We start from the raw sequence: 24,129 nt of genomic DNA on the forward strand, positions 1-24,129 counted from the left end.
GCCGCATGGGCCCTTTCAGACCCAGCTGCTGTCATCTTACTTTCTCCTCCAGACTTCCCAGCAGAGAATCAATCTCTAGGTGGTTCAGAGAAAAACGAAAAGTGTCTTTCCCTCCAAAGGGCTGGACTCCCATATTAGAAACTTCTGAAAATCTTCGGAACATTCCATACAGGTGTCCTTGTGTTTCTCACAGCCTGACTTACTGACTTACGGCGTCTCGCATTTAAGAAGCATGAATGTATCTCTAGCTGTGACCAGAACAAACAGCTATAGAATGTGATGACCCACCCCGTTTCTAAAATTACTAAATTCTGTCAGTCAATAGTGTATAGTAAAAGGTTTGGAATTTTTTTTTAACTTAAACTGAAAAACTGGAATACCTTTCTACCTTTTGGAATGTTCACGATTTCATAACAATGACTTTAATGTATTACTCTTGTGCTCTGTCTCGTGTTTTAACTGGGCAAGTCAGTGAAATATTCAACACCGATACTCAATTCAGTATTAGTATCCTTGTATTAGAAACACCCTTTGAAAATATCTTAGAAAATGTAAAATTATTTACCAGTGATAAAGAATAAGTTGGTGATTGGAACAATTACACTGTTTTTCTTGTACGAATAATGCACAAGACAGATGTTCAGTCTCACAGTGATGTTGGAAGCATATTTTATGCAGCCTAAAAACTATTTCTGTATTAGATATTTAAATGCATGAGGATAAACTCTAATTGCTTTTTGTTTAAAACAGAAACATAGAAGCATTAGCTCTACCTAGTTCGTGCAAAATGTCTGCTGCACCTGAACTCGTGTTAGTTCAAGACTGAAAATCATTCCAATTTTGTAAAACTGCTGCTACTGGTTTTATCAATAAAGTTTAAGCAGATGGCTTATATGTATACATGTGAAATGTTTTGATGTTAAAAAAGATACAGTTGTGCAGCATCAACATGCAAATTATATGGGCCTGAATGATATTGCTTATTTTAGTATGTACAGAAATCATTAACTCCCAAAGCATACCAATTGAAGACATATATATTAGAACTCTAAGCATTACATTTATGCCCCATATAATTTGTTTTGGTTTTAGGGTGCTGTAGACTTTTATGATGAACGCATATACAAATCAATGTATGTCAACTCAAATGCTAGTTTAAAGTGTTGAATTTAAGTTAAGAATATTAGGTAAGTAAGGAGCTATATAGGTAAAGATCACCTGAAATAACTTAATTTCATCTGAGAAGGATTCTGAGAAGGCAAAGTGTAGGCATTTCTGTACAGAAGTATAGCTAATTACTCATCAGAAAGGCTTTTGTCCAGAGTCCTATACCTTCTAATAAGTTTACAAAGCTCAGATGCAGCAAGCTGAAAGTAAAAGGAGCAGGGCTGTTATGAACAGATACCTTCACAGCAGTAAAAACATGACTGACATCACCAAAACAAAACAAGAAAATAGAAAAAAAATCCATAGATATTTCAGGGAAGATCTATTTTTACCTTTTTGCAGATTGCATTAGTTGAGGTAATTAATGCTATGTATTATAATAAACCTAAACGTCAGTGAGTTAGTGTAAGAAAGTTTATTTCTCACCAAAATGGTCTTGCCCATGCAGCTTGCTTTTCTAGCATCTGAGGGATTGGAGGCTATCTCAGAATCCTTGGGGCCTCTGAAGGAATATGTAGTCATGCAAAAACAGGGGGAAGAATCGGCCTGAAAAGTAAATACATGTTTAAAGAGCCATGTTTAGAGGTGGCAGTCTCTACTTCTGTATGTCCATTGGCCAGAACTGGTCCCTTGGCCACCTACATTTAAGAGAGCTGTAGTTTATTTGTGCATCCAGGAAAATGAAATAGTTTGCTGAGAATCTTCTAGACAGTATCTAGAACACATATTTTTTCCTTCTCTTAAAAAAATTTAAAAATTACCTTTTCTCAAATGTTGTGGTAGTGGTGATTATTTAGGGGAAACTTGCTAATTGCAAGCTTGTTTCTTATGTTGCTTAAGTGCTTCCTAACCCATGGTGGCACTAGAACGTTACCAGCTGATTAAGAATTCCACCTGTTCGCCCTTGTCGTCATAGAGCATTTCAGCACTGTTTTGGGTGGTGGTGGTGGGTGGGGGATTGCAAATAAAAATGATTTGAGTTCACGTTTCTAACACCACAGGGCAGAGTTTGAGCTGACAGACTGAGTATAGCTGAGCATTTCCACATGTGTCTGCGCACTGCATACATATGTGGTATTTTTAAAACACCAAAGAAAATATATAAAATTGTGAGCCAAAGCAGAATATTGCAGAGGGAACAGATTTTTAAAGTAAATCATCTGCAGAACCCAAAACTTGACAAGTGATAGCGGTCTTCTGACATTCCTTCAGTAGAGACTTAAATATTCTTAAATGTTAATTGAGACAGCCATCTATGACTGTGGTTCTTAGAATCTTTTGTAGTAATTAAAAAAAAACTTAACTCTCTTGAGTAACATTTTATTGATGAATCAAATCACATTATACGTCTTGTAAACTTTATAGTCTCTTTATAGTTTCCCTAGGGTTTCTCCAGGGAGATTCAGAGACATGGCTCAAGAGGAAGCTTGGGTGACAATTCAGAGCTCTGATGAATTTTAACGTGCATTCTACTACATGATAAAACAACTTACTCTTTCAGCAAACAGATAAGGAGTAGGAGACAGGATTAGCATTGTAGCTATGGTCTTCTCAAGGAGGGACAAGATGCAGTGGTAAGAAGATTAGAATTTAGATGAATTCTAAGGTGGATTGTATGGTATTTTAATATTAATTTTAGAATCCAAATTGTTTAGTGAAAGATATACTCTAATCACTTACCAGGAGAAGTGAAGAATTCATAGTCCGGTAAAGGTTAAACACTTATACCTGCATTCTGCTTCTGACTTTGCCACCAAGCAACTCTGTAATCTTGAGATTAACTTGACCTTTCTTTCAGGTCTTCAAACATTTGTTATTTTTCTTGAGGTGGTCCCAGATGAAGAGGAAATTTGGCAATAATTTGGTGAGTTATATTGACAATAGAGAAGATGAGTTCCTGGTCTATTCTAATAAAATATACTGGAAGTGCTGTCCATGTTGGTCAAGTTAGATAGCTGCTTCCAAATAGATTTTTTTTTTCCTCCACAGAGATGCAGCATGTGATGATGGTGGCTGTTTTTACCTGAGGTGGAGGAGAATTTTAAGGAAAGATGAAACAGTTCAGCTCAGAGGACTCAAACCTACTTTGGAGGACACAGAGAGAAGAGAAGTAGGGAAATAGATAAAGAACTTTTACTTCCCAATGCCATTAAAATCCAGGTAGTGACCTGTATAAAATGATCTGAGAAGGAAAATAAGTTGGTGTATCAACACAACGTCTCATTAAGGGCAGAAAACAGTTTTCCATGTAATGGGCTTTTCTTCCTCTCCTTCACTTAACAAAAAGGAAAGCGACTAGTAGCTGCCCTCCTGGCTTCTGTAAGTTCTGAATAGCTAAATAGCTAAGGTGAGCCTACACCAAGACATAATAGAATGAAAATAGCCGAAGTCAAAGTCAAAGAGAGGATTCTAAAGGTGGCAAGGGAAAAACAAGCTATAAGTTGATTTCTCTACAGAAACGTTCTTAGCCAGAAGGGAGTGGCAAGATACATTTAAAGCCCTGAAAGAGAAAAATCTGCAACCTAGGATAGTCTACCCAGTAAGGTAATTATTTAGAATAGAAGGAGAAAGAAAGAATTTTTCAGACAAGCAAAAACTTAAAAGGATACAGCAATACTAAACCTATCCTAAAATAAATATTGAAAGGTCTTCTCTAAATAGAAAAGAAGCAAGAATCTATAAAAAAGAGAAAAATCACATTTAGAAATGCAGTAACTACAATGAACAACAAAAGAATAAGCTTGGAAATGTAAAAGAGGACATCAAAATCATAAAATGTGGGGAAGGGGAGTAAGAAAATGTAGATTTTTTTCTTTCTTTTTAGAATGTGTTTGAGCCTATATGGCTGCCAACCTAAAGCAAGTAGATATAGTAATGGGTTAACATACCTGAAAAACAGTAACCACAAATCAAAAACATGCAATAGAGTCACAAAAACCAAAAAGAAAAGAACTCAAGCATAATACACAGGTAAGGTGAAAACAGAAACCTTGAACCAGGCAGGGTGGCTCCATCCACTCACATGTGCTTGTGACTATCTTTGATGTACCAGGTGCTGTGTGCTAGGTCCCAAGGGCACAGTAAAAACAAGGTGAAACTAACTAAAAGCCTGGGGTGATGGCTTTTGTGAAATCGGATCAGTAGGATGATTTGGGAATGTAGTTAGCAGGCTAATCTGGTTGGTGGGAGGCTCCAAGGGAAAGCCACACTGAAGAAGTGGTAGTTAAGCTGAGACTTGGAGGCTGAGTAGGAGTAAACCAGGTGAAAGGGAGGCATGTTAAGAAGAAACAGAATGTGCCAAATACCTGGGACAAAAAAAAAAAAAGGACCTTGAAGAGCAAAGGGGAGAGCCTTCTGACATAAGCTAGCCAAGAAGACAAGGCTGATTGAGATATCAACGCCTTTTCTCCCTGACAGTGAAAAAGAAGTAGCAGTGGTGCAATTCTGGCTGTGGCTGTCGGCCAGGTTTGAGATGTGCCAGTCTCAGTGCCCCCTTCATACCTTACAGCTGAACTGTGGTCATCTGATCTTCAACCCACTGATTCTTCTAGACAATTAGATTTTAAGTTATCAGCTACCCCCCCCCAGCTTTATAGAGGTACAACTGACAAATCTGTAGGATGTTTAAAGCGTACAACATGATGATTTGATATACATATGGAGTATGATAGGTTGTCTAAAATCGAGTTCATTATTAACACAAGGTTATCAGCTTTTAAATCTTCGGGCTAACAAACTATTAACTCTACATTTTGTTACAGGTGTTAAGTTGGTACTGGGTGCCTGAGGGAGCAGGGGCCCCTGAGATTTGTAAGGCCTCTTTGTGTAGCCCCTTCAGCCTTGCAGAACGTCTGCCACCGCCGGAGTCAACGTGACACTGCATGCCAGCTCTGCCCTGGCCCCAAAGACAGCAACTTTTCTTTTTAATTGCTTCCCAGTGATGCTTTCTTCCTTCCAGGCCCTGGTCTGATCCAGGGAGCCCTGGTAGGGAGCCAAGGGAGTGGTGTATCCCCTTCTTCAATGAGATTCCTCCTCAGAGAATAGCATTGGGCAAAATTTCTGTTACGTTTTTTTGTCTTCCCTTCTTTAATTTGACTCACTGGCTACCCAAAGTTGCCTACTTTGATATTCTCAACATCCCCCCTCCATCCAAGAACAACCCCATTGAACAACAACAAAGAGAAGAAACGATAAAAAGTTAAAACATAGCTTGAGTAATATAATACAGAGACAATACAATTTTGGGGGTGAAATTATACTAAAGTATAAATGACTGAAATGTGCATACCTTCTCCTGTCTCCTGTGTGGAAAGTATCTTTTCTTTTGTATGTTGTTATTTTAACGAAGTTTGCATAGTAGCCTGAGGTTTTAATTAGCCATTGGATCAAAATGAAGTCTTTCTAACTGCATTAAGTATCTTAGACCACAAGGTCATTTCTCTGAAACCTTTGGCACCATACCAGTAGGCAGCCACAGATAGTGCCAAAAGGAATTAGACTCTCGTCTGATTTTCATATATTACTTGTTTTTTCCATCTCAAAATCTATCAACTGCTCAAACCTGCAGATACAAACAGGAACACGCTGGGGAGAAGAGTCCCAGAGGGCGCTTCAAAGATACTCTACTCCTCATCCTATGCGCCTCACCCCACTTCACACACACACTCCTCCATGTCTCCCCTTGTCGGAGACCTACCCCAAGGTGAACAGCATCCCAGTAAGTCTAAAGGCACTGACTGCTTCCTCAGCCGCTGGATGTGCCAACCCACTCCCATCCCCAAACCCGACCCTTCCACCGGACACTCGTTTGGGTCCTACAGAGGGTGAACCTGTCGCAGGAGGCACGACTAGCATCACCTGGCCAGGTCCACGGAGCAGGGCCCTAAGCCTGGGGAGCAGAGCTGCAGCCATCACCCACCCGCAGCTTCACAGCCGGCTCTCCAGGACCCAGCTTAGGCGAGCGCAGGACCCCCTGTTTGGGGCTCTTTGTTCCCCGCCCTCCTGGTTCCTGCTCTCAAACCTTCCTCCCAGCAGCCCCCACCGGAGCACCCAACCTACAGGAAAGTTGCTCCCGAGCTGTGGAGGGGCGTCATCGCCTCCTAGCAACGCTCCTAGCAACCGGGTAACATCTGCTCCCTCTGGTCCAATGCGAGCCGAGAACAGCTGCGCGCCCGCCTCGCGTTCAGAACCCGGAGCGAGAGGCGCTTCAGAGACTGGAGGGCCGGACCTGCAGGAGCCAGGGCTGCCCGCCGAGCTGCAGTTGCCGCTGCTGCCGCCGTCGCGCTGCTGCCGCCGTTGCTGTCAGCACCCTCTGAAGAGTGACAGCACCGCAAAAACGGGAGGGAGCACTGAACCCCGCGCCTTTATGAAACAGGTGGATGCGCCCATCTCCTGGTGAGTGGACCCAGCTCGCAAGGTACGTCTGGACTCATCCAGGCAGGTGCCCTCTTTTGAGACTCAGATGAGACTCGTTTCATTGAAGGTGTGGATAGGGACGTGTTTGGGGATCCCCACTGAATAACCTGATTTGATTTTTTTTTTTTTTTTAATCTTGTGGTCTTGAGGATTCCTCTGCCTGTCACTGCTAGGTTTGTATTGGGAAGTTTTCGGTCCTCCCTGTTTTCCCTTTGACTTCGCAGCCTGTGTGCAGCTAGGAGGGCTGGAAGCAGTGAGCTCCCATAGAAAGCTTGCCGTTAAGGCAAAAATGACAACAGTGTCGTCTCGACTAATTGAATCAACACCTATGGAGAACAACATTCTTTTTAGGTCCTGCTCTGGAAAAGGTCCATTTGGCCAGGAGCAGCCAGTTCACTGTTACTCAATCTCCTGAAAAGTAACCATAGTAACTCACCTCTCTTTTAATGGGATCCTCCTCATTGGCTGCCTATCTTCCTTTGGAAAGCTCATCTCTCTAAATATAGAAGATGATGAGATCTGTAAGCATACATTCCATGTAGAAAAGGTGCAGTTAAACATGGCTCTTTAAAGAAAAACTGTCTTCAAAGAAAAAGTACCATTTGGCTATTTCAAATCTTGTGAGAAATAGTGTATATTCCAGTGAATTATTGAGTTAGTCTGTTTTGAGTTAACTGCTGGATTGTTACTTTAGAGAGAATGTTTCTTGATATAATACAAAATCTGGTACTTAGAAACAAATTAAGTATATTTTCTCTGTTTTAAAAAAAAAAAAAAACCTACTGATCTCACCAAAATAATCTCCCAGTAAATGGTTGGTGAGATCTATTATTCACTTATTTCCACATTTCTTAGGATACTTAAAATTCCTATATTTACAATTAAATCTGAAGAACATTAAAATAATTGTGTGTGTTTGAAGGTTTATCTATTTATCTACTGGGTCCAGATCAACCCCACCTCAAACATCTTAGTGTCTTCCCACTGCATGCTTTCCCCTGACTTGATAACCAGTTCAAGTCAGTGCAGTTCTGACTCTTCCAATGTTACTTGTGTCTGTCTCCTTGTTTCAAAATCTCAGGTAGCCATTCATGAGCCTGAGGCTGTGAGAAATGCTTGCTGTGCAAAGGGGAACTCTCACCAGATTTTCTGAAGCTGTCCTAGAAATACACTTTTCAGATTGATTCAGCATTACCAGGTAATCACTAACTTAAAAGAAATCACTGTTTAAATATGTATCCAGAGAAATAAATGCTAATGTAGCATTGCCATAACTTACAAGATCAATATAAGAGGTTGCTTATATAGAGGGTTGCTGGGTAGAAGTCAATAGAGATTTTCTGTAGAAAGGACATTTGTGGGCTGGCAGATTTTCGTAAGACCCAAGTGAATAGGGCGGGACAAGTTAGGTAGCCTGGCTTGAGGGAAAATATTAAGCAGAAACCTTATGAGCACACGGGTGCATGTGTGAAATGAAGGCAATGCAGAGAGCTCCCCAAGTTGCAGGAAGAAATTGTGGTGATTTTTAAAATTTAACTTGTATTGAGGTCATAGTGATAGAAACCCATGAGTGGTAAGCATTTTAAACTCAGTTTTCAAGATATAATACAGTCTCTTAATGTGTGTTCAGCCCTCCAGGGTTGTATAACTTTCACATGTACTGAGCTATCAGTGTCCAGTTCCTATAAGTAACCAGCCTGGCAAATTACAATCAAACTCAAGAAAATATACCATGTCATATTTCTTCCTTTCCCTTCCCTTCCCTCTCTTTGTAAAAATAAATAATTGAACAACTTTACTTAGAAATCTATTTGAAAATGTATTCTGGTCTAGTTTATTTTTATAGTTTTTATAGATATCATGGGACTTTAAAGTTGCTACTCTCCATAGTCACTCACTGAAATATCTATAGCTTAATTATTTCAAGCATTAAAGATGACTGACTGACACAACATTGTAAATTGATGCTTCAATTAAAAAATAAATGAATAAAATTTTAAAATAAATAAAAATTTAAAAAATAAAGCGATGCCCTCATAGAGCATATTCGTTGTAAAATTAAATGATATTTCCTTGTCTCATCTGTTAAAAAAAAAAACTAAACTTGGAAAGAAGACCAAAAACAAAAGATGACTATCTGAACCATCAAAATATTATTTTCACTAGTCTTTAATACCTCCCACCCTTTTTCCTTACTCCGTCATAATTACTGCATTTTATGGTGAGAAACAAATCCAAAGAGACCAGTAAGATTTACTGTCGCCTGTCCTGAGATGCATGCAGAGCTCTAGCCATGCTATCAATCTGAGGAAAGTTTGAGTAAAGCAGCCACAAGTATTGGCTCATGTATATGCATTGGTGTTGTGCATTAGTAATTTATACACATCCTATCTCTTTGTAATATGCATAGAAGTTTAAAATCATTCAGTGCCCTTTAATTTATGTGAATGAGTCTGCCATTTCATTGAGACCACTGTCACAATCAAAAGGTCAAGTGAAAGGGGTTCTTAAATTTTAATTTTGATTCTATCATGAATGTATAATGTGTGGGATATTTACTGTGAAATTTTGATGAACATATTCTGTTTAAACAAATTCATCAGAAAAAGTTATGGAATTTTGTTTCAAAAAAATAAATCAAGTAAATCAGTATAATGTAAGCCTTTAATCCTAGAGACATTGGTAGATCCTAAGTTAGAGCATGAAATAAATTCCACCAATTTGTGGTTAAGGATCTGTCCCTCTTGTCAATGGGAACACCAGCTGTACTTGTACATATCATAGTGTACAAAGAGGGGTGTATTTAGGGTCATAAGATTTAGATAAGGCTGAGATTTAAGCAGGTTAAAACTGCAATCGAGTTCTAATTCCAGCTTTTTCCTCATATACTCTATTTGGAAGTTTTTAGGTGTTTAGGAACATTCCATGCTCAGTTTTGTGTCATATGACTTTCATGAGATTTAGCAGATGCTTTGAAACATGGAGAAATGCTGAAAGGTTTGATCAAGATGCTGAGGCCCTTGCCTCTACATCTGGGCTCTCCACAGAGGCCTCGTGCCAGCTGGCTTTAGCTGTCAAAACACTGGCATCCCAACAATAGCTTAGGTATAAAAGCCAAGGTATAACCAGCTCAGGTTGTTCTGTCAAAGCAGTCTGCTTCAGAAACCCAGAAAAGGCTAAAGTAAAGTAATGATTTCAGAAACAGAGGATAAATTGACCATAACACTGCAGCACTAAAACTTAGGAAGAAGTACACCTTCAGGTACCAGGAGGCACTAATCCTTGTCAACTCTCCCCACCCTCAGCTTTATTTTTAATAAGTTGTCTGTCTAAATAGTCTCAATACTTTACTGTTTCCCCTTTTTAGTCTAACACAATTATTTTTTATTTTTTCCTGGCTAAATATATTCTATCAGGCTAAAAACAGAGCCACCTAGTTTGCTGCAGTAATTCTCAGTGGGGTGTAGGATTTTAAAGAGTACTTAGGGTTTGCTAGTGTTATGTTTGGTAATGTAGTATAATTTAATATTTAGAAAAACTTAAACCTTTTTCATGTGATAAGTTACAGAAAGTAAAATGCAATAAGAAAAACCTTGGTGGGTAGAGATACAAGAGTCTTCTAAGTATCAGTGATGATTAGGAAGGAAGGAGCAGAGATTTAAAGCTGGGAAATCCCCTCTGCGGTGATACATCAGAGTTTGTGTTAAATATTAAATGCTTATTAAAAGGCAATGTGGGTTAAGTCATCACGAGAGGCTGGAGATACTGCAAGGAGATTCAGGACTCAGGAGCCTGGGGTCTCAGGTCTGTCCCCATGTGCTACTCATTTTACTGCTTTATGGCTCAGTTCCTCCATGTCTAACATGGGGGATAAGATCATCTCTTGGGTGGCATGCTTGAGTTGACACAATGCAGTTTAATGAAGCACCTACCGCTCTTTAGAATAAAGGTGCCTTGTGAATGAAGAACATTTCACTATTAGAACACCTCCAGGTGGCAACACCAATCGGACACCATATGAGTGAGGGCAGAGGATCAACCAACTCCAGAGCAAATTCTTATACAGTCAGCCCTCGGCGTCTGCAGACGCGGAACCCGCGGATACAGAGACGAATGCTCCATAAGGGGCTTGATCATCTGCAGATTTCGGTATCCGTGGGGGGTCCTGGAACCAATGCCCCGATACTGAGGGACGACTGTATATTCTTGGTAAAGGTAATGATTGGTTCCATTTTATGTTTTTGTACTACCTTTCTGGGATATCAGGCTAAATGTTTTGGTGATATACCCAAACTTGACAGTGGTGTCAAAGTGGAATGGCAGTGAGGGTGACACAGATGAGGTACTTCTCAAAAGACCACTGCTGTGCGCATATCAGGGATTAAAAACCCTTCTGAGGGGCGGTAGATCACAGGGTTCCCCTGCAAAACCCACTGCACTTGGTCTCTCTCCTTAATGGGGCCAGATCGTGACAGAGGTGAGGCTTCCGTGCAGCATCACGGGGAATTTCATGATTACATGGCTGGTCATATCCCATATAATGATATTCTCTTTGGTTCATAAACCATCACCACTGGAACAAGATGCGCATGTGGAACTGGTGGTCTTGTCTTTAGCATTCCACGTCTGTGCTTGGGGCTATCCCCAGTGCTGCTGGTTTCTTGAGAAACATGTTTAACTCTCTGGCTGTCAGTAGCCCTGGAAGTTCCCAAGAAAGTTTTCCAGGAGCTGCAACTTTTGGTCATTCTGTGCTGCCGGTGGAGTCAATCATGTGCTTTGCATGGATGATAATCTGAAGGAATAGATTACTCCATTGATTCAGAGCTAAAAACTGGCACTGAGTTCTGTTCCTCTAGAGCATATTATCCAGAAGGGTGCCAGGCAAGGGGTCATGAGGGGGAAGGCTGATGGCACATTGCTAAATATCAACAAAGCTGAAGGTCTGCAGAAGGCACAGCCTTCCAGCCTTGAATGTTGCATGTGTCTGCCTTCTTGAATGTACTCATGTATTTTTCATGCAACCTGGGCTCACCACTAAAGAGAGGACAAACGTCTCCTGTACAGCATAGCGCTGCCGAGTAGCATTTAGATGTATGACTTCCAAAATAAGGCCACTGCAATAACTATACCTAATATTTATTGAGCAGAAAATACGTGGATATATGAAGGCACTTAGTAAGTGCTTTTTAAATGTCATCTTATTTCATCCACATACAATTCAATGAGTTCGATATTTGGCCTGAATTAATCGATGAGGAAACTCAAGCTTTTTGAGATTAAGCGCTTTGTCCAAAGTCACTAAGAAAATAAATTGTAGACCTGGGATTTGAACCAGTGCCATGGGACGGCCCTAGAAGGTGATGCTGAAATAGTTGAAACCATGCAGCAAGGTGGTGGAATGTGGTTCACAGTGACAGATGGAATAACTCTTTCTAAACAAAAGTGCCCATGGTCCTTCAGGGAGGATTTCGGTAGCTTTGCAGTGAGCACAGCATTATTTAGATAGGAAAGGATAAAGGCTTTTTAAGGCTCGTGCCAGGCTAACACCACGCAAAGAGAAATGAACGAGAGACAGGAAGCCGGGGCCCTTGAGTTGCCTACATCATGAGTCAGTTGTTGATCTGAGACCAGAACCATCTTATTTTCCCCATTGATCAAACTCTTCTTTTGTCTTTGGCTACAGATGCACACATCCAATAGGAAGGTCTCAATTCTGGTTTCGCAGTGTGTTGATTAAGGTGTTGTAGGGAAGAAAATGAAAACCAAAATTAAGATACGTTGACCATCTCTCTGGCTCTTCATGGTCTTGGACAAAGAATGGGTTACTATGGCAGGAGTTGTTCCTTTATTACCGTCTGTACTCTCGAAGTGTTTGTAAACTAATCTGTGGATGATATTTCCTTAATGTACTGCCCGTGGGCTGTGCACCAAATGAAATCACTTTTGTACGATAATAAGATTTCAGTTGTCTGGGGGCAGAAGCAGAAGAAGAAGGAAGAGCCTTTGACCAATCATTTGTAATTACATTTAAAACATTTATTTAAAGAAATAGGTATAAATTGTACCATCAGAACTCTGATGACAGGGATGGTCATTCGGTTCTGTGACTTCTAATTTGTTGTTTGTTGAAGTCTTGGACTAGGAAACCCAGTGAGGGTGGCACAGATATTTTATGTGCCCAGAGGTTAGAGCATTACAAACAATCTGAATGTTCAAGCCAGCATTAGCCATTTTACTTTCAGAGATAAATTTAGGCTCAGCCTAATTCAGTTTTATAATTTATATGCTCAGGATGCTGACTATGAAGATTTAAGGTCATTTTACTTTTTCTGGTCTATTTCATCAGCTTTATTTGAATAACAGGCTGGTCTGAGTTTGGCTTTTTAATGGTGGGAGAATTATAGGAATAGGTTTACATATGTTTACTGGGTCATAACAGAGTGACCTTCTTTGGAAATTCAGAGTGACTTTAATTAATTCTCCAAATGACTATCTGGATGTTTTTTAAAAAGTTACATTTCCTTCACCCAAAATGTACGACCAGCGACAATAAATCCAGAAGCAGTTTCTTGGAGCTGTTAGAGAACCTGTACTATTTTCAACCTGACCATTTGAAATATTCTTTTGCAGTGTTTTAACTTTCTAATCATAATCTAGTATCTCTAGGAGGCAGGGTGGTGGAAAGAGTCTCAGGTCAGAGCTGGGAGGCCAGTCTGGGATCTGCTTCTGGGATAGGTCTGTGCCTCTTGGCACTGAGAAGAGCTAGGATTGATTGAGTGCTCACTATATGCTAGGCACAGTGCCAGTCACTTTCCACGAATTATTTCAGTGATCCTGTGAGCCAGTATTATTTCTATCCCCACTTTACAAATGAAATTTGTAAAGAATTTATGTATTTTTCTCAAGGTCACACAACTAAGAAATGTATGAGCTAGACCACTTCCATCTGACTTCAAAACCCAAACTCTTAGCCACACACCAGTTTGGAAATCATTGAACCCTTCTGGGCCACAGTTTCCTCATCTGTAAACCTTGTAGGCTGAACCATGTGATCAATAAATAGTTTCCAGTTCTGAATTTTTTGATTTTTCATCCAGCCAAGAAAACAGATGTAGGAACTTATGTTTGCTATATATTTTAGCCTCAAAGTGGCTAAAGGCATCCTCCAAAATGGGATGCTGAAAACATTGCAAATAGCTAAACAGCATGTGAGGAAGTAATTGTCAAGCTGATACCAGCTGTGAGAGCTTTTCAGCATTTCAACAACCCATGGCGGTATTTTTTAAGAGCAATAAACTAAGTGGCTAAGTGTGTTGCCTATGGAGCTGAGACACAAATCCAGACCCCTGAGAATTTACTGTGTTTCCAGGCTCTAATGTATTCTCTATCTTACGGTAACTGCCTGAATATAGCAGACAGAATCTCTATAAACCTTGGAGCTGCTGGTGTAAATTTTGGTCTTGATGTTAAATAAAAAATATCTTTTCCAGATCATCACTTGGTTTATTTGACATTTGGTTCTCCACACTGCCACCTGCCCTCCCTTGTGTCATTCATTCAGTGGTTTTTAATTAATGGTCATAAATGCTCTAGACATTGCATTACCTTGTAAAATAAAATGAACAGACATAGGTAGATAGATAGATAGATAGATAGATAGATAGATAGATAGATAGATAGATAGATAGATAGATAATATATACATTTCCAAATTTTTCCTCACCCTTTCCTGCACTATAGTAATTCATTGAACCTTGTTAACAAAAAATCAGTGACCTGTCCAGCTATTATGCTAATAAGTCATCGATCCTTCTCAACGTGAACCCAGGAATTTATGTTGAAAAGTGACCTCATTCTTCGCTGTTTAGTTAAAATGGAGTCTGGCTTTACTCATGACGCTAAAGCTTCTAAGCCAAGGTAGCCCATGTCACAATAGCAGTAAGAAAACCAAAAACAAAAATCAATCAAGCCGATTGCCTGGCATTCTGATGATCAGGCAATCAGGTGATTGGCTGAACGTTCTGTTTTTCAACTTTTTGTCAGTGTTACTACTACACTTGCTTAATGCTATGACACAGAGGCTCTCAAAATGCAGTCCCCAGACCTGCACCATCAGCTCCACCCGGAAATTTGTTAGAAATATAAACTCTCTACTGCTAGCCGACACCTACAGAATTGGAAATCTGGGGGTGGGACCCAGCAGTCTGCATCTTTAGGAGCTCTCTAGATGATTCTGTCACTCACTGACTTTTGAGAACCACTGCGGCATCAACTAAGCAGTTTGAAAAGAAATCAGTAACAATACTTAACTGTCATCACAGAACAACTCAAAGCTTTACCTACTTATTTGACTAAATCCTTAAAAAATACACCTAAGCAGATGTAGTTTACTGAAAACAGCCCCTGAGAAAACTGGGCTCAGCGATGCTTCCTTTGTTTTCATCACAATCGATTTTATTGTCCTTTTTCCTACTCTTTTGAAATACGTAAAAAAAAACAAAAAACAAAACCCAAACCATACAAACTGAGATATGCTTATTGAATTCAGGAATTGTATACAGTATAGCAATTATTGACTTTCTTTCAACTGTAGACGGTCATTTACACATTTGTCTCTTTTTAGGTCAGACACACCAGTGGTTTAAAATTCTTATTTCCCTTACAAAACATGCCAACTCTAATTTAAGGCTCTCTTGGGTTTATAGTTCACAGTGGAATGCTTTCGGTGTGATCTTTGTAGCTTCTCCTGCTGGTTCAGGAAAAACAACCAGCTATGAAAAACTGCAGGAAATGTTGCACAGATGCCACCGAGTGGAGGAAGAACTTAGAAGAGGCATGTTCGTGAAGAGCACATATTTAAGATTCAAAAAATTTAAAATGTTAGAGGAAGAACAGCAGATGTGTTCACTGTGAATTTCTTTAACCAGCACATTAATAAACTACTCATTTTGTGACTCAAATGGTTTTAATACCTAGAAATATTTCAGGCTGTGTTTAGGGGTCAAATTCATGATGCTTAAGTATGAACTTTCTTTCTGATCTGGCCCACTGAGGTTGAATGAGTAAATACCACTTGAATTCCAGATTTGGTGTTTTCACTATATCTATCTTCAGCTTCTGAGGCAGAACTTGACTCTTTTCTGTGATTTGAGCACCACCTAGCGGACACACTAAAAACTCCCTTTCAACCAAACCTGAAAATCTTTCAGAACAGTGTTTTTCCTTAAACAAGTCAGAACTCATAACAATAATATTTTAAAAGAGGGAATAAAAATTTTCACTTTCAGAAATTATACCAAGGTCAAGTTTTCTAGTCATTACGTTGTATAAACCTTTTATTTACTTACAGTTAACATCTATTAAGCAACTGTGTTATGAGGATGGTTATACCATGACCATGTCTTAGTGTTTGTCTGTAGACACGCAGTTATTTCTTTAAAGGATTAATTGGGTCACCAACCATTTTAAACAAATTTAGTGCCTAGCAACATTAAATGCCCTCTGTAATGAGGCAGTTGAACTAAAAGAATGATGAAAAATAACATCTCCTTTCATTGCATTTTGGGCATCAACTTCAAACCTGGGTATGTTTTGACATTCAATGGCATGGAATTAAATAGAGGATTGGTAAGTATGCACTTTATTTCTGAGGGGCTGCATAAGGAAATAACTATAATTCTCTGATGTAGTACATCTATTTTGGGTCTGAATAGTGTTATTTGCCTGCAAACAGGCTTTTCAGCCACGGGACAGTTGAGACTGTCTGCTTCACTACATTGTCTAGTAAATGAAGAGAGAATGTTAATTTCTGGGGTCACCAGTTTCTTTTCACCAGTAGAACTTACACTCTTTGCTACAGTAGAATCTGACTTTTCTCCAATTATTTTATTTTGTTTAGCTTATCCAACAAAAGTATTAACATATACATTAACAACGTCGAAAGTAGCCTACTTTAAGAGAAAATATGCAGAAGAAGAAGATTTACATCAAGATTACCATGGGTATTTTCCAAAAGTAAGGGTTTACTTATTACCTTTTTTTTTTTTTTTTCATTTTTCTGAGTCTGGTCAATAGCAAAGGCTCTTGTTTTCACTTTTCTAAAATGTAGATTTAATGATGTGTTTGTTTTCCAGCACCTGATATTACCCGAGGACAGGACTTGCATTCTTAAACTCTCTCTGGAGAAGCTCAGGTTTCTTGAAGACCCAGAAACCTACTTAAGAAGGTCTGTGTTAATTAACAATTTGCTGAGGAAGATCCATCTAGAGACGGAGAAGGAGAGCTATGAATACTTTAAAGAAGCTCCCTGTTATAAGACTGCTTATTCTGATACAAGAAAACGGCTGAAGTTTATGGTACAGGAATGCTGTTCTCAGTCTCTCTATTATGAAGAGCTGCATTCGTATCATATTGTGCCTTATGCGTCGGAGAATGCCATCTATGGAATGGGCTACACTAGTAGCCACTTGGAGCAAAATTCTCAGTTGCTTATTTATAAAATGAATTAAAGTAACTGTTACAGTCCATTGATACCTTGTTTCTAAATGCCTGAACTGTTTATAGTGACGATGTTAACATAAGGCACTGATTACCAGTGCCCTTGAGATCAAAGATGAGATGCATGCTGAACTGACTGGAGAGAACCCTGGTTACTATTCAGCAGTCCTTAGTATCATCCAGCCAAACTGAAAATATGTCCACATATTATAAAGCAGAGAATAAGTGCTTTAGAAGCAAACAATTTTTAAAGATAAGGTGTGTAGGAAAGGGGACCTATATCAAGTTTTAACACAGACTCAAACATTTCAAGCCCCCTATTTCCAAATTCTATCACTCTTAGTGGAAAGTAACAAAAAGTAACAGACTCAGATTGAACAGATATGTCTTGTCCCTGAGGATTAAGGATGGAACGAATTTAATTTTCTGTAAATGATGAGAGGAAGGGTAGGTTCTTTCTGAAAGGCTCTGGCTTGTCAAGCATCATGCCAAATAAGTGGTTGACACCATTCTCCTTTTACCGTTAGTGGCAATTCAAGACGGGGGCAAACATACTGCAATTTAACTGCTGAATGTAACAACCAGAACACTCCACACTGATCCATTTTACCTTTTTTTTTTTTTTTTGGCTTGGTAGATTTTTCTTTTTAAAAGTGAAATTTAAGAAAATAGCCTTGCAGGTGGGCTTACCTGTAAGTTCTAGAGGTCAGTTAAAATTTGTGGTGGGCCTTTAGTTCAGTTTAATTTTATTTGTAATGTCATTCTTACAGGCTGTGAAGCTCAGGAAAAGGGTAGGCAGATAACATTTGATTTTAACAGGCAGATAATTTAAAAAATCTTATCTGCAAAAAATTGATGAGGACAACAGAAATTCTACATGATGTTATTTCTTCATCTAAGAGTTGATTTAAGGCTGTCTGGATGAAACTTTGCACTGATTTTTGTATAATAGTCGACCATTCACTATTTGACAAAATGTTTCAGAATGCCTTGATGGTGAAGTTTAGATACGTTCCTATATTTTGCAATTTTAAAGATAATTCTTTAACAAGTTGGATAGATCCTGAAATGTTTGAAATGGTTCATAATGTTCTTTGAGGTTTGAGTAAGGTGTCTGATTTCAGTGTCTGGAGTTATGTTCTGTGGCGTATATCATTTTAAGAATTGTCATTAACTGATAAAACAGATTGGAAAACTAGGTGCCAAAGGTATATTCAAGAAAATACCAAAGACCCAAAGATGAGTATTGGAGAGACTAGGATAATGATCAGAATCTAAAGCCAGGGTTGCACGGGGCATAGAAAAATATTGTTAATGTTAAAGGGTTTGGAACGAGTTGCTTACTAATTCTGTGCTTTCAGAGCACTTTATACTTATTGCTAATCAAGGGCACTGCCTGGACCTTCAGTGATCACACGTTTTCGCAAACCTAAATATGGTGACTTGTCAACGTTGTATCTTTCCTTGTTGAATGCCGTCTTGTAACCAAGAAGGCTTTTATCTCTTCAAGAGAATTTTGTTTTTAGTTTTGATTCACTATTTGCTCCCTCTGATAAATTATCTGGGTGATTAACATAGATGCTTTTGGTATAAAGAATATTGATGCCCTAATTAGCATGCATTGTTAAAAGATACATAATTGATAGAAGTATCAGGTTTATATTTAATTGCTCAATCAGAGTCCGGAAAAACTGCTTTAGAACAAATAGAAAAATTATAATTGAGGCTAATTTTTAAGGAAATTCAGTATGAATGGTGAGATAGCTTTGACACACAAATACAGATATTTAAAAATTAATTTAAGGACAAAATTTGTCAGCAAAGTTCAAAAACTTAATTTTACTGTTTAGGCCATACCTTATTTCTCAGAATGCACCTATTAAAACATAGATTTCTTAAACAATGGGGCTCTTAATTGAATAAACTCCAAATTTGATGGAATAATTATGTTATTATATACTTTTTAAAAAATAGAATTAGCTCTCTAATATTTTAAAACTTTTTACCAAAAGGGGCAGTTGGCTTGGGTTAGGACAGTATCAGTAAGGAAAACACACCAGTGTGAGTGGATGTGACTTACAGAAATGCCACCTACTGAAATTGCTTGAGGATAGAAATGCATATATTTCGGTATAGAAAGAGAGGGAGAGAAAAAATTACCAAGAAAGTGTAAAATTGTAATATTTATCATACGTCAGTAATCTTAAAGCAAGAACTCTTGGGCAGTGAACCTGTAACAGACATAAAGTCTGTTTCATTTGGGGACATCAGTATCCGAACTCTGTGAATCTTACATTTCTCTGCAGAGAAGGAACTATCTTAGAAACCGGTGGTATTTGTGAATATACTTTTTTTTAAAGTATATGTTGATTTCAAAACAGGTGAACACATCTTTTAGAGCATTTAATTTCTTTTCCAGTAAACAATTCATAGATAAGGAGTTGACTAACGTTATCTTGACTTATTAAAAATAATCATTTGTATTTAAAGTATGTAAACTTCTCTGAGTTATCCAGTAAGATGGCTGTCACTTTACCACAGCAAACTGATAAACAGGGAGACCCTAAACATACCTGCTCTGCTGACTCCGTCCTGCACGATCTGTTATGGGAGATGAAAGGTAGGAGACCAGTGATGACTTTTTTGAACCTGGACATCCTTTCTTTGGTGACAAGAGCCATGCTTAGAGTAAGGAAGATAGGATGGGCAATCTGATTGCCTTTTGTAATATTGATCAATCTTGTGGGTGCCCAAACAGCCTAAAGACCTGATAAAGAAGAAGAAAACGAAACGGAGAGGGAAAGTGAAGATAAGAGGAAGGAAAAAAAGGAGGCACAGAGAAATAAGGAACAGGATTACTGAGGGAAAGTGGCTTCATGTGAGGGGGTTCCTTGTCTGCTTGCTGAAGTCAGTTGTTCTTTCCTGTGTCTGCTGTGTACCCCGCACCCAGGTAGCCTCAATGTACTGATCTTTTCTTTCATTCGCCAGTGATACAGAAGATCAGATTCTATTCAGCATAGTATTGTTTGATGTGTGGCATTACTATGAAATATGCCTGAAATGGAGCCCCTTGGATAGATGAGAAAAGAAAAAATAGGAATTAAATGGGAAAGAAGACTAAAGCCTTTGTGCAAGTGGTTAAGTTCAAACACATGACCGGATTTCAATGTACATCCCAAGATTTAATAAGGTCATTGCTAGATAAGATGGAAATAAGTGCAGTTCCCCACCATTTGTTAAACAACTGCTATGAGCCGGGCACTGTGCCAGGGTTGAGGATGCACAGATGAATGATGCACAGTGCCTTTGTCCAGCCAGTTCACTGATGAGGAGGAACTAGGAGATGCTTGGTTTTGTTTTTTTAAATGTAGGAATGCTTTAACTGGAAGTTCTCTTTTCTACATTTCTATTTTGCAAATTATGGGATGGTTATCAAAGATGTGTCTCCAAAGGTGTTTGCAGCTAAGAAGGTGAACTTGGAGAAGAGAGAGTCTACTGAGCTAGATTTTAGAGCAGAAGGGGAGTACATTCTGCTTTGCAGCATGTTTTATACTTGGAAATATGACAGAAAACCAGTGTTGCAGAAGGGAAGCGTCGCTGGCCTCAGCTCATCCCTGGGGCACAGGAGATTGCAGGGGAGGTAGAGAAACAAGTGTACGTGCAGAGCAGTGCCTCCTCCCTGACCTCTCTACTTTGATGTTCATTTACAGGGCAAACCAGGTTAATATTAATGTCAAGGAGAGCCTTAAAGGAAAAGCGGAATCAGAAAATCACAGCCTGAGAGTTGTACGTAGTGTGTGCAAGGTTAGAAGGGCAGCTTTCTTTCATTTGCCTTGTGTCGGTGAATTGCTAAGATGAACCTTGGGATTTCTCACACCAGCTACTGGAGCCATGCTCCTTCTCTTCCATTGGCTTCCTCCCTGAACCACAGCCCCACCCCTGTCTGCAGTCCGCTGGACATGGAGGTCATGGTTCTAATTCTTTCTCCTCTCGCCTTCCCTCCATCACTGATACTGATTTGCTCAAAAGTACTTGGAAGAAAGCAACAATTTGCAGTACTGGTTGAACTCCTTTGGGAAAAGTTTCCCAGAGTATCTCAAACTAGAATTCATCACAGTTTCTTGATACAATTCTTTTTATAATTACTGTACTTAGTCATTAAATAATTGTTTACTAAGCTTAATCTTAATGTTTCTAGAGTTCAATGTAATAGTGATCAGTTCTACATGTTTTGCTAAAGACAATACCTTAGGTTGGAGACAAGGGAAGATCATGTGTAATTAATTCAAGCAGTCCATGAGTGTTTATTAATATTTGGAATTTAAATTTATGTTCCCCCCACCCCACCCCACCCCTTTCTCAAACTTCATTGCTACACGTCAGCATTGGGTCATGTTTCAGGACTTTAATTTCCTTATTAAGTGGACCATGTCTAAATTTGTTGTTACATTTGTAGTTAAACCTTTCAGGCATAATTTCCCCATTAAAGTTTCTGTCTTTCCATAAGGATTACTGTATAGTTGGATGGATAAAGAACATTCCTCTACATTAGCACTTCTCTACTCTTCTTGTGCATATAAGTTACTGGATACCATGTTAAAATACAAACTCTTTTTTAGTAGGGCTCGGATGGGGTCTGAGAGTCTGCATTTCTCAAGTCTCCTAGGTGATTTGGGTGCTGCTGGTCCGCAGACCACACTTTGGGGAGTGAGGCTGTACATCACTTTGAGGATGGAAATACACACTCGAGCCTGTAGTCTTACTGCTTTCAAAGAAAATGCATTCTTGTCTGCTTTCCATAGAAATTTTTTTCTTTAAAGAAATGAAAGGCAAAAAGTAAGTATCATAGTTTTCCAAATTGGCCACAAATATTACAATATTTTGCTTGGTAAAATACCTAGAAAAATGATTTCTTTTACAGATTTTATCCACATCAAGTGCAGAAGGGGAACATGGATGTAGTGCTGTACCATTCTTAATCAGTCCAGAAGTAACACGTGGTAAATTTCTTTTCTTGATTTTTTTCCCCTTGATTTTATACCCAGAAAAGGGAGGGTGCTCCATTTGGAAACATTAGACTAAGGATGAAAATTTTTTTCACAGTTAATAAGAATTTGGCAAATTCTTGCTTGGCCAAACCTGAGAAAATCTTATAAAAACATTCTATATTAAATTCAGACTTACAAGTGTCTGCATAGGCAGAAGAATTTGGTAAACTTGAGCTGAAAAATGGTACCTGGAACTTCAACTTCTTGTTTTGAATGCCTTCTTGAGCTTTATTCCCTGAGAGACCGCTTCCCCCCTTGCTGTGGGCCTTCCTCTCTTCAGCTGGCATCTGAGTAAGGTGTGGAGGATTGGTGTACACGAGGGAGTCATGTAAATTGTCTAACTTGAGCATGCCAAGTGGTTTTTGTCAGGCTCCCCTGCGGTCATAAATTGTTGGTTTAGCTATTGTGAAATATAGTGTCATAAGTTTGTTGCAAACCATTAATGGAAGGAGAAAAGCAGACATTTAATTTTGCGGGAACACACCCAAATATCAAGCAGATGGTGTTCTACAACATTTATTTGGGGAAATGTGTATCTGTTACATAATCTAAAATATGTCTTTTTCACATTTAAAAAATATTTGGGTCATGATTTAGAGTTTTTATTGGATTGTTTTTTAAACTGAGAGGGAGAAGAAAGGGCACTGTATTTTAAAACATATTTGACATGTTGCTAATAAAATTTTATTTCTGGTGAAATATAGGTGTCTTTATTAAGTAGGGGAGGGAGGAGGATCATGAACTTTGGCATTTGCTTTATGTCCCTTGATTCCAGAAGTCTCATTTTAAAGGCACATGGTTATATTTCTTTCAACAGTTCATTTTCAACACAAATTTTGCTCAAGTATTTAGAAGACATTTCCAGTCTCCTGGTGAATTTTTTCACTATAATTGACCCTGAAATGCTTTTTAGGTGGCATGAGTCGTGAGAACACATGATGGAACTCACTCCATTTAGGCCTTGTTCAAACACAAGATAGTTAATCTCAAAGATGATTTCTCTCCCCACAGAACAGCAGAGGCACCCGTTGGTCCTCCACAGATTTGTTAGGCAAAAGGCAGGTGGGACACACCGGGAAGTTAGATTCCTTCTCTTTCTCGTAGGAGTTGGTGTTTATTATCAATTTTGTGAGCCAGGTGGTTGTGAAGTCTCCCACAATCCATTGACTTACGTGGAACATCAATGCCCAACTCTAAGGTATTTCCAAGTAACATTTTTCTGTGTATATTCAGCAAGACAAAGACTTGATTAATTTTACAGTCATTTAAGCAATTCAGGAACAATTAACCAGTATAAATTACAGGGACTTTCATGGATGTGTTAGTAGAAACTTAAACATATATGGATGAACACATCTAAGATGGTAACACAAGGAGCCAGTTGGTCTCTGGAAGTCAAAAAAATGACCTTATGTGTCATGCAAGTGCCTTGGACAGTGCCTGAGATGTATTTTGTGGTAATAAATCATGTTGTCCAAGTGACTCTTGGTTTTTTCTGTTATAAGTAAATACACTTTTTTTTTTCCATCTGTGCTCTATTTTGGAGTCCAAAAGAAGGTGGTTATGATTTTCTTTTCTGTGTAAAGTTTTATGGAATGCACACACACACACACACCCCCTACACACACCCTGAGAAACCCCAGGTTACACGTGGCTTTTTAAAATCTATTATTATTAAGAAGTAAAAGAAAGGGTGAATACTTTAGGTTGCTTCTCTCAAGAAGCCTGGAATCTACATAAGAATTTCAAGCCACACTGAGAAGCTTAAATATAATAGAGTTGTTGAGTTGGTGGTAGTAAAGACAACCTCAAACAAAGATCCACCACAAAAAAAAAAAAGGCTTTTATGGTCTCTTTGTCTTGTTTCCACTCCCCCAGCATTACTTCCCCACATCCTTCCACCCCCAGCCCTGGCCCAAGCCCTCTATTTGTGACCTGATTACTGTCACTGAAATTAATAGTCTTGGCAAGCTCTGCTGGGGCAGATCTTTACAAAACTGCT

At 38.9% G+C, this 24,129-nt stretch overlaps 1 protein-coding gene across 4 annotated transcripts; it reads left to right on the top strand.

The window, feature by feature from the left end:
• Positions 1-1,514: 1,514 nt before the first annotated feature.
• On the top strand, positions 1,515-22,764 carry LOC106729758 (SERTA domain-containing protein 4-like). Of its 4 annotated transcripts, XM_032482149.1 has the most exons (5): positions 1,515-3,031; positions 5,735-6,561; positions 7,664-7,780; positions 16,481-16,596; positions 16,716-16,733. In XM_032482149.1, exons 1-3 carry the CDS (start codon positions 3,005-3,007, stop codon positions 7,665-7,667), a joined length of 858 nt encoding a protein of 285 aa, XP_032338040.1. In that variant the 5' UTR covers positions 1,515-3,004; the 3' UTR covers positions 7,668-7,780; positions 16,481-16,596; positions 16,716-16,733. The 4 variants fall into 4 exon arrangements, 3 of the variants coding, with proteins under 3 accessions (XP_032338040.1, XP_032338041.1, XP_032338042.1); XM_032482150.1 differs by lacking the exon at positions 16,481-16,596 and having other exon boundaries at positions 16,716-16,730; XR_001366170.2 differs by lacking the exon at positions 1,515-3,031 and having other exon boundaries at positions 4,096-6,583; positions 16,716-22,764.
• The last annotated feature ends 1,365 nt before the right edge of the window (positions 22,765-24,129 follow it).

This window comes from Camelus ferus, chromosome 6 (assembly GCF_009834535.1).
Source record: "Camelus ferus isolate YT-003-E chromosome 6, BCGSAC_Cfer_1.0, whole genome shotgun sequence".
Lineage (NCBI taxonomy): Eukaryota > Metazoa > Chordata > Mammalia > Artiodactyla > Camelidae > Camelus > Camelus ferus.

What these genes read in the sequence shown, in the direction of transcription:
- LOC106729758 (XM_032482149.1), top strand. Translation starts at nt 3,005, where the DNA reads ATGAAGAGGAAATTTGGCAATAATTTG. An exon ending in GGAAATTTGGCAATAATTTG is followed by an intron (nt 3,032 to 5,734) that starts GTGAGTTATATT and finishes TCAAACCTGCAG; the next exon opens with ATACAAACAGGAACACGCTG.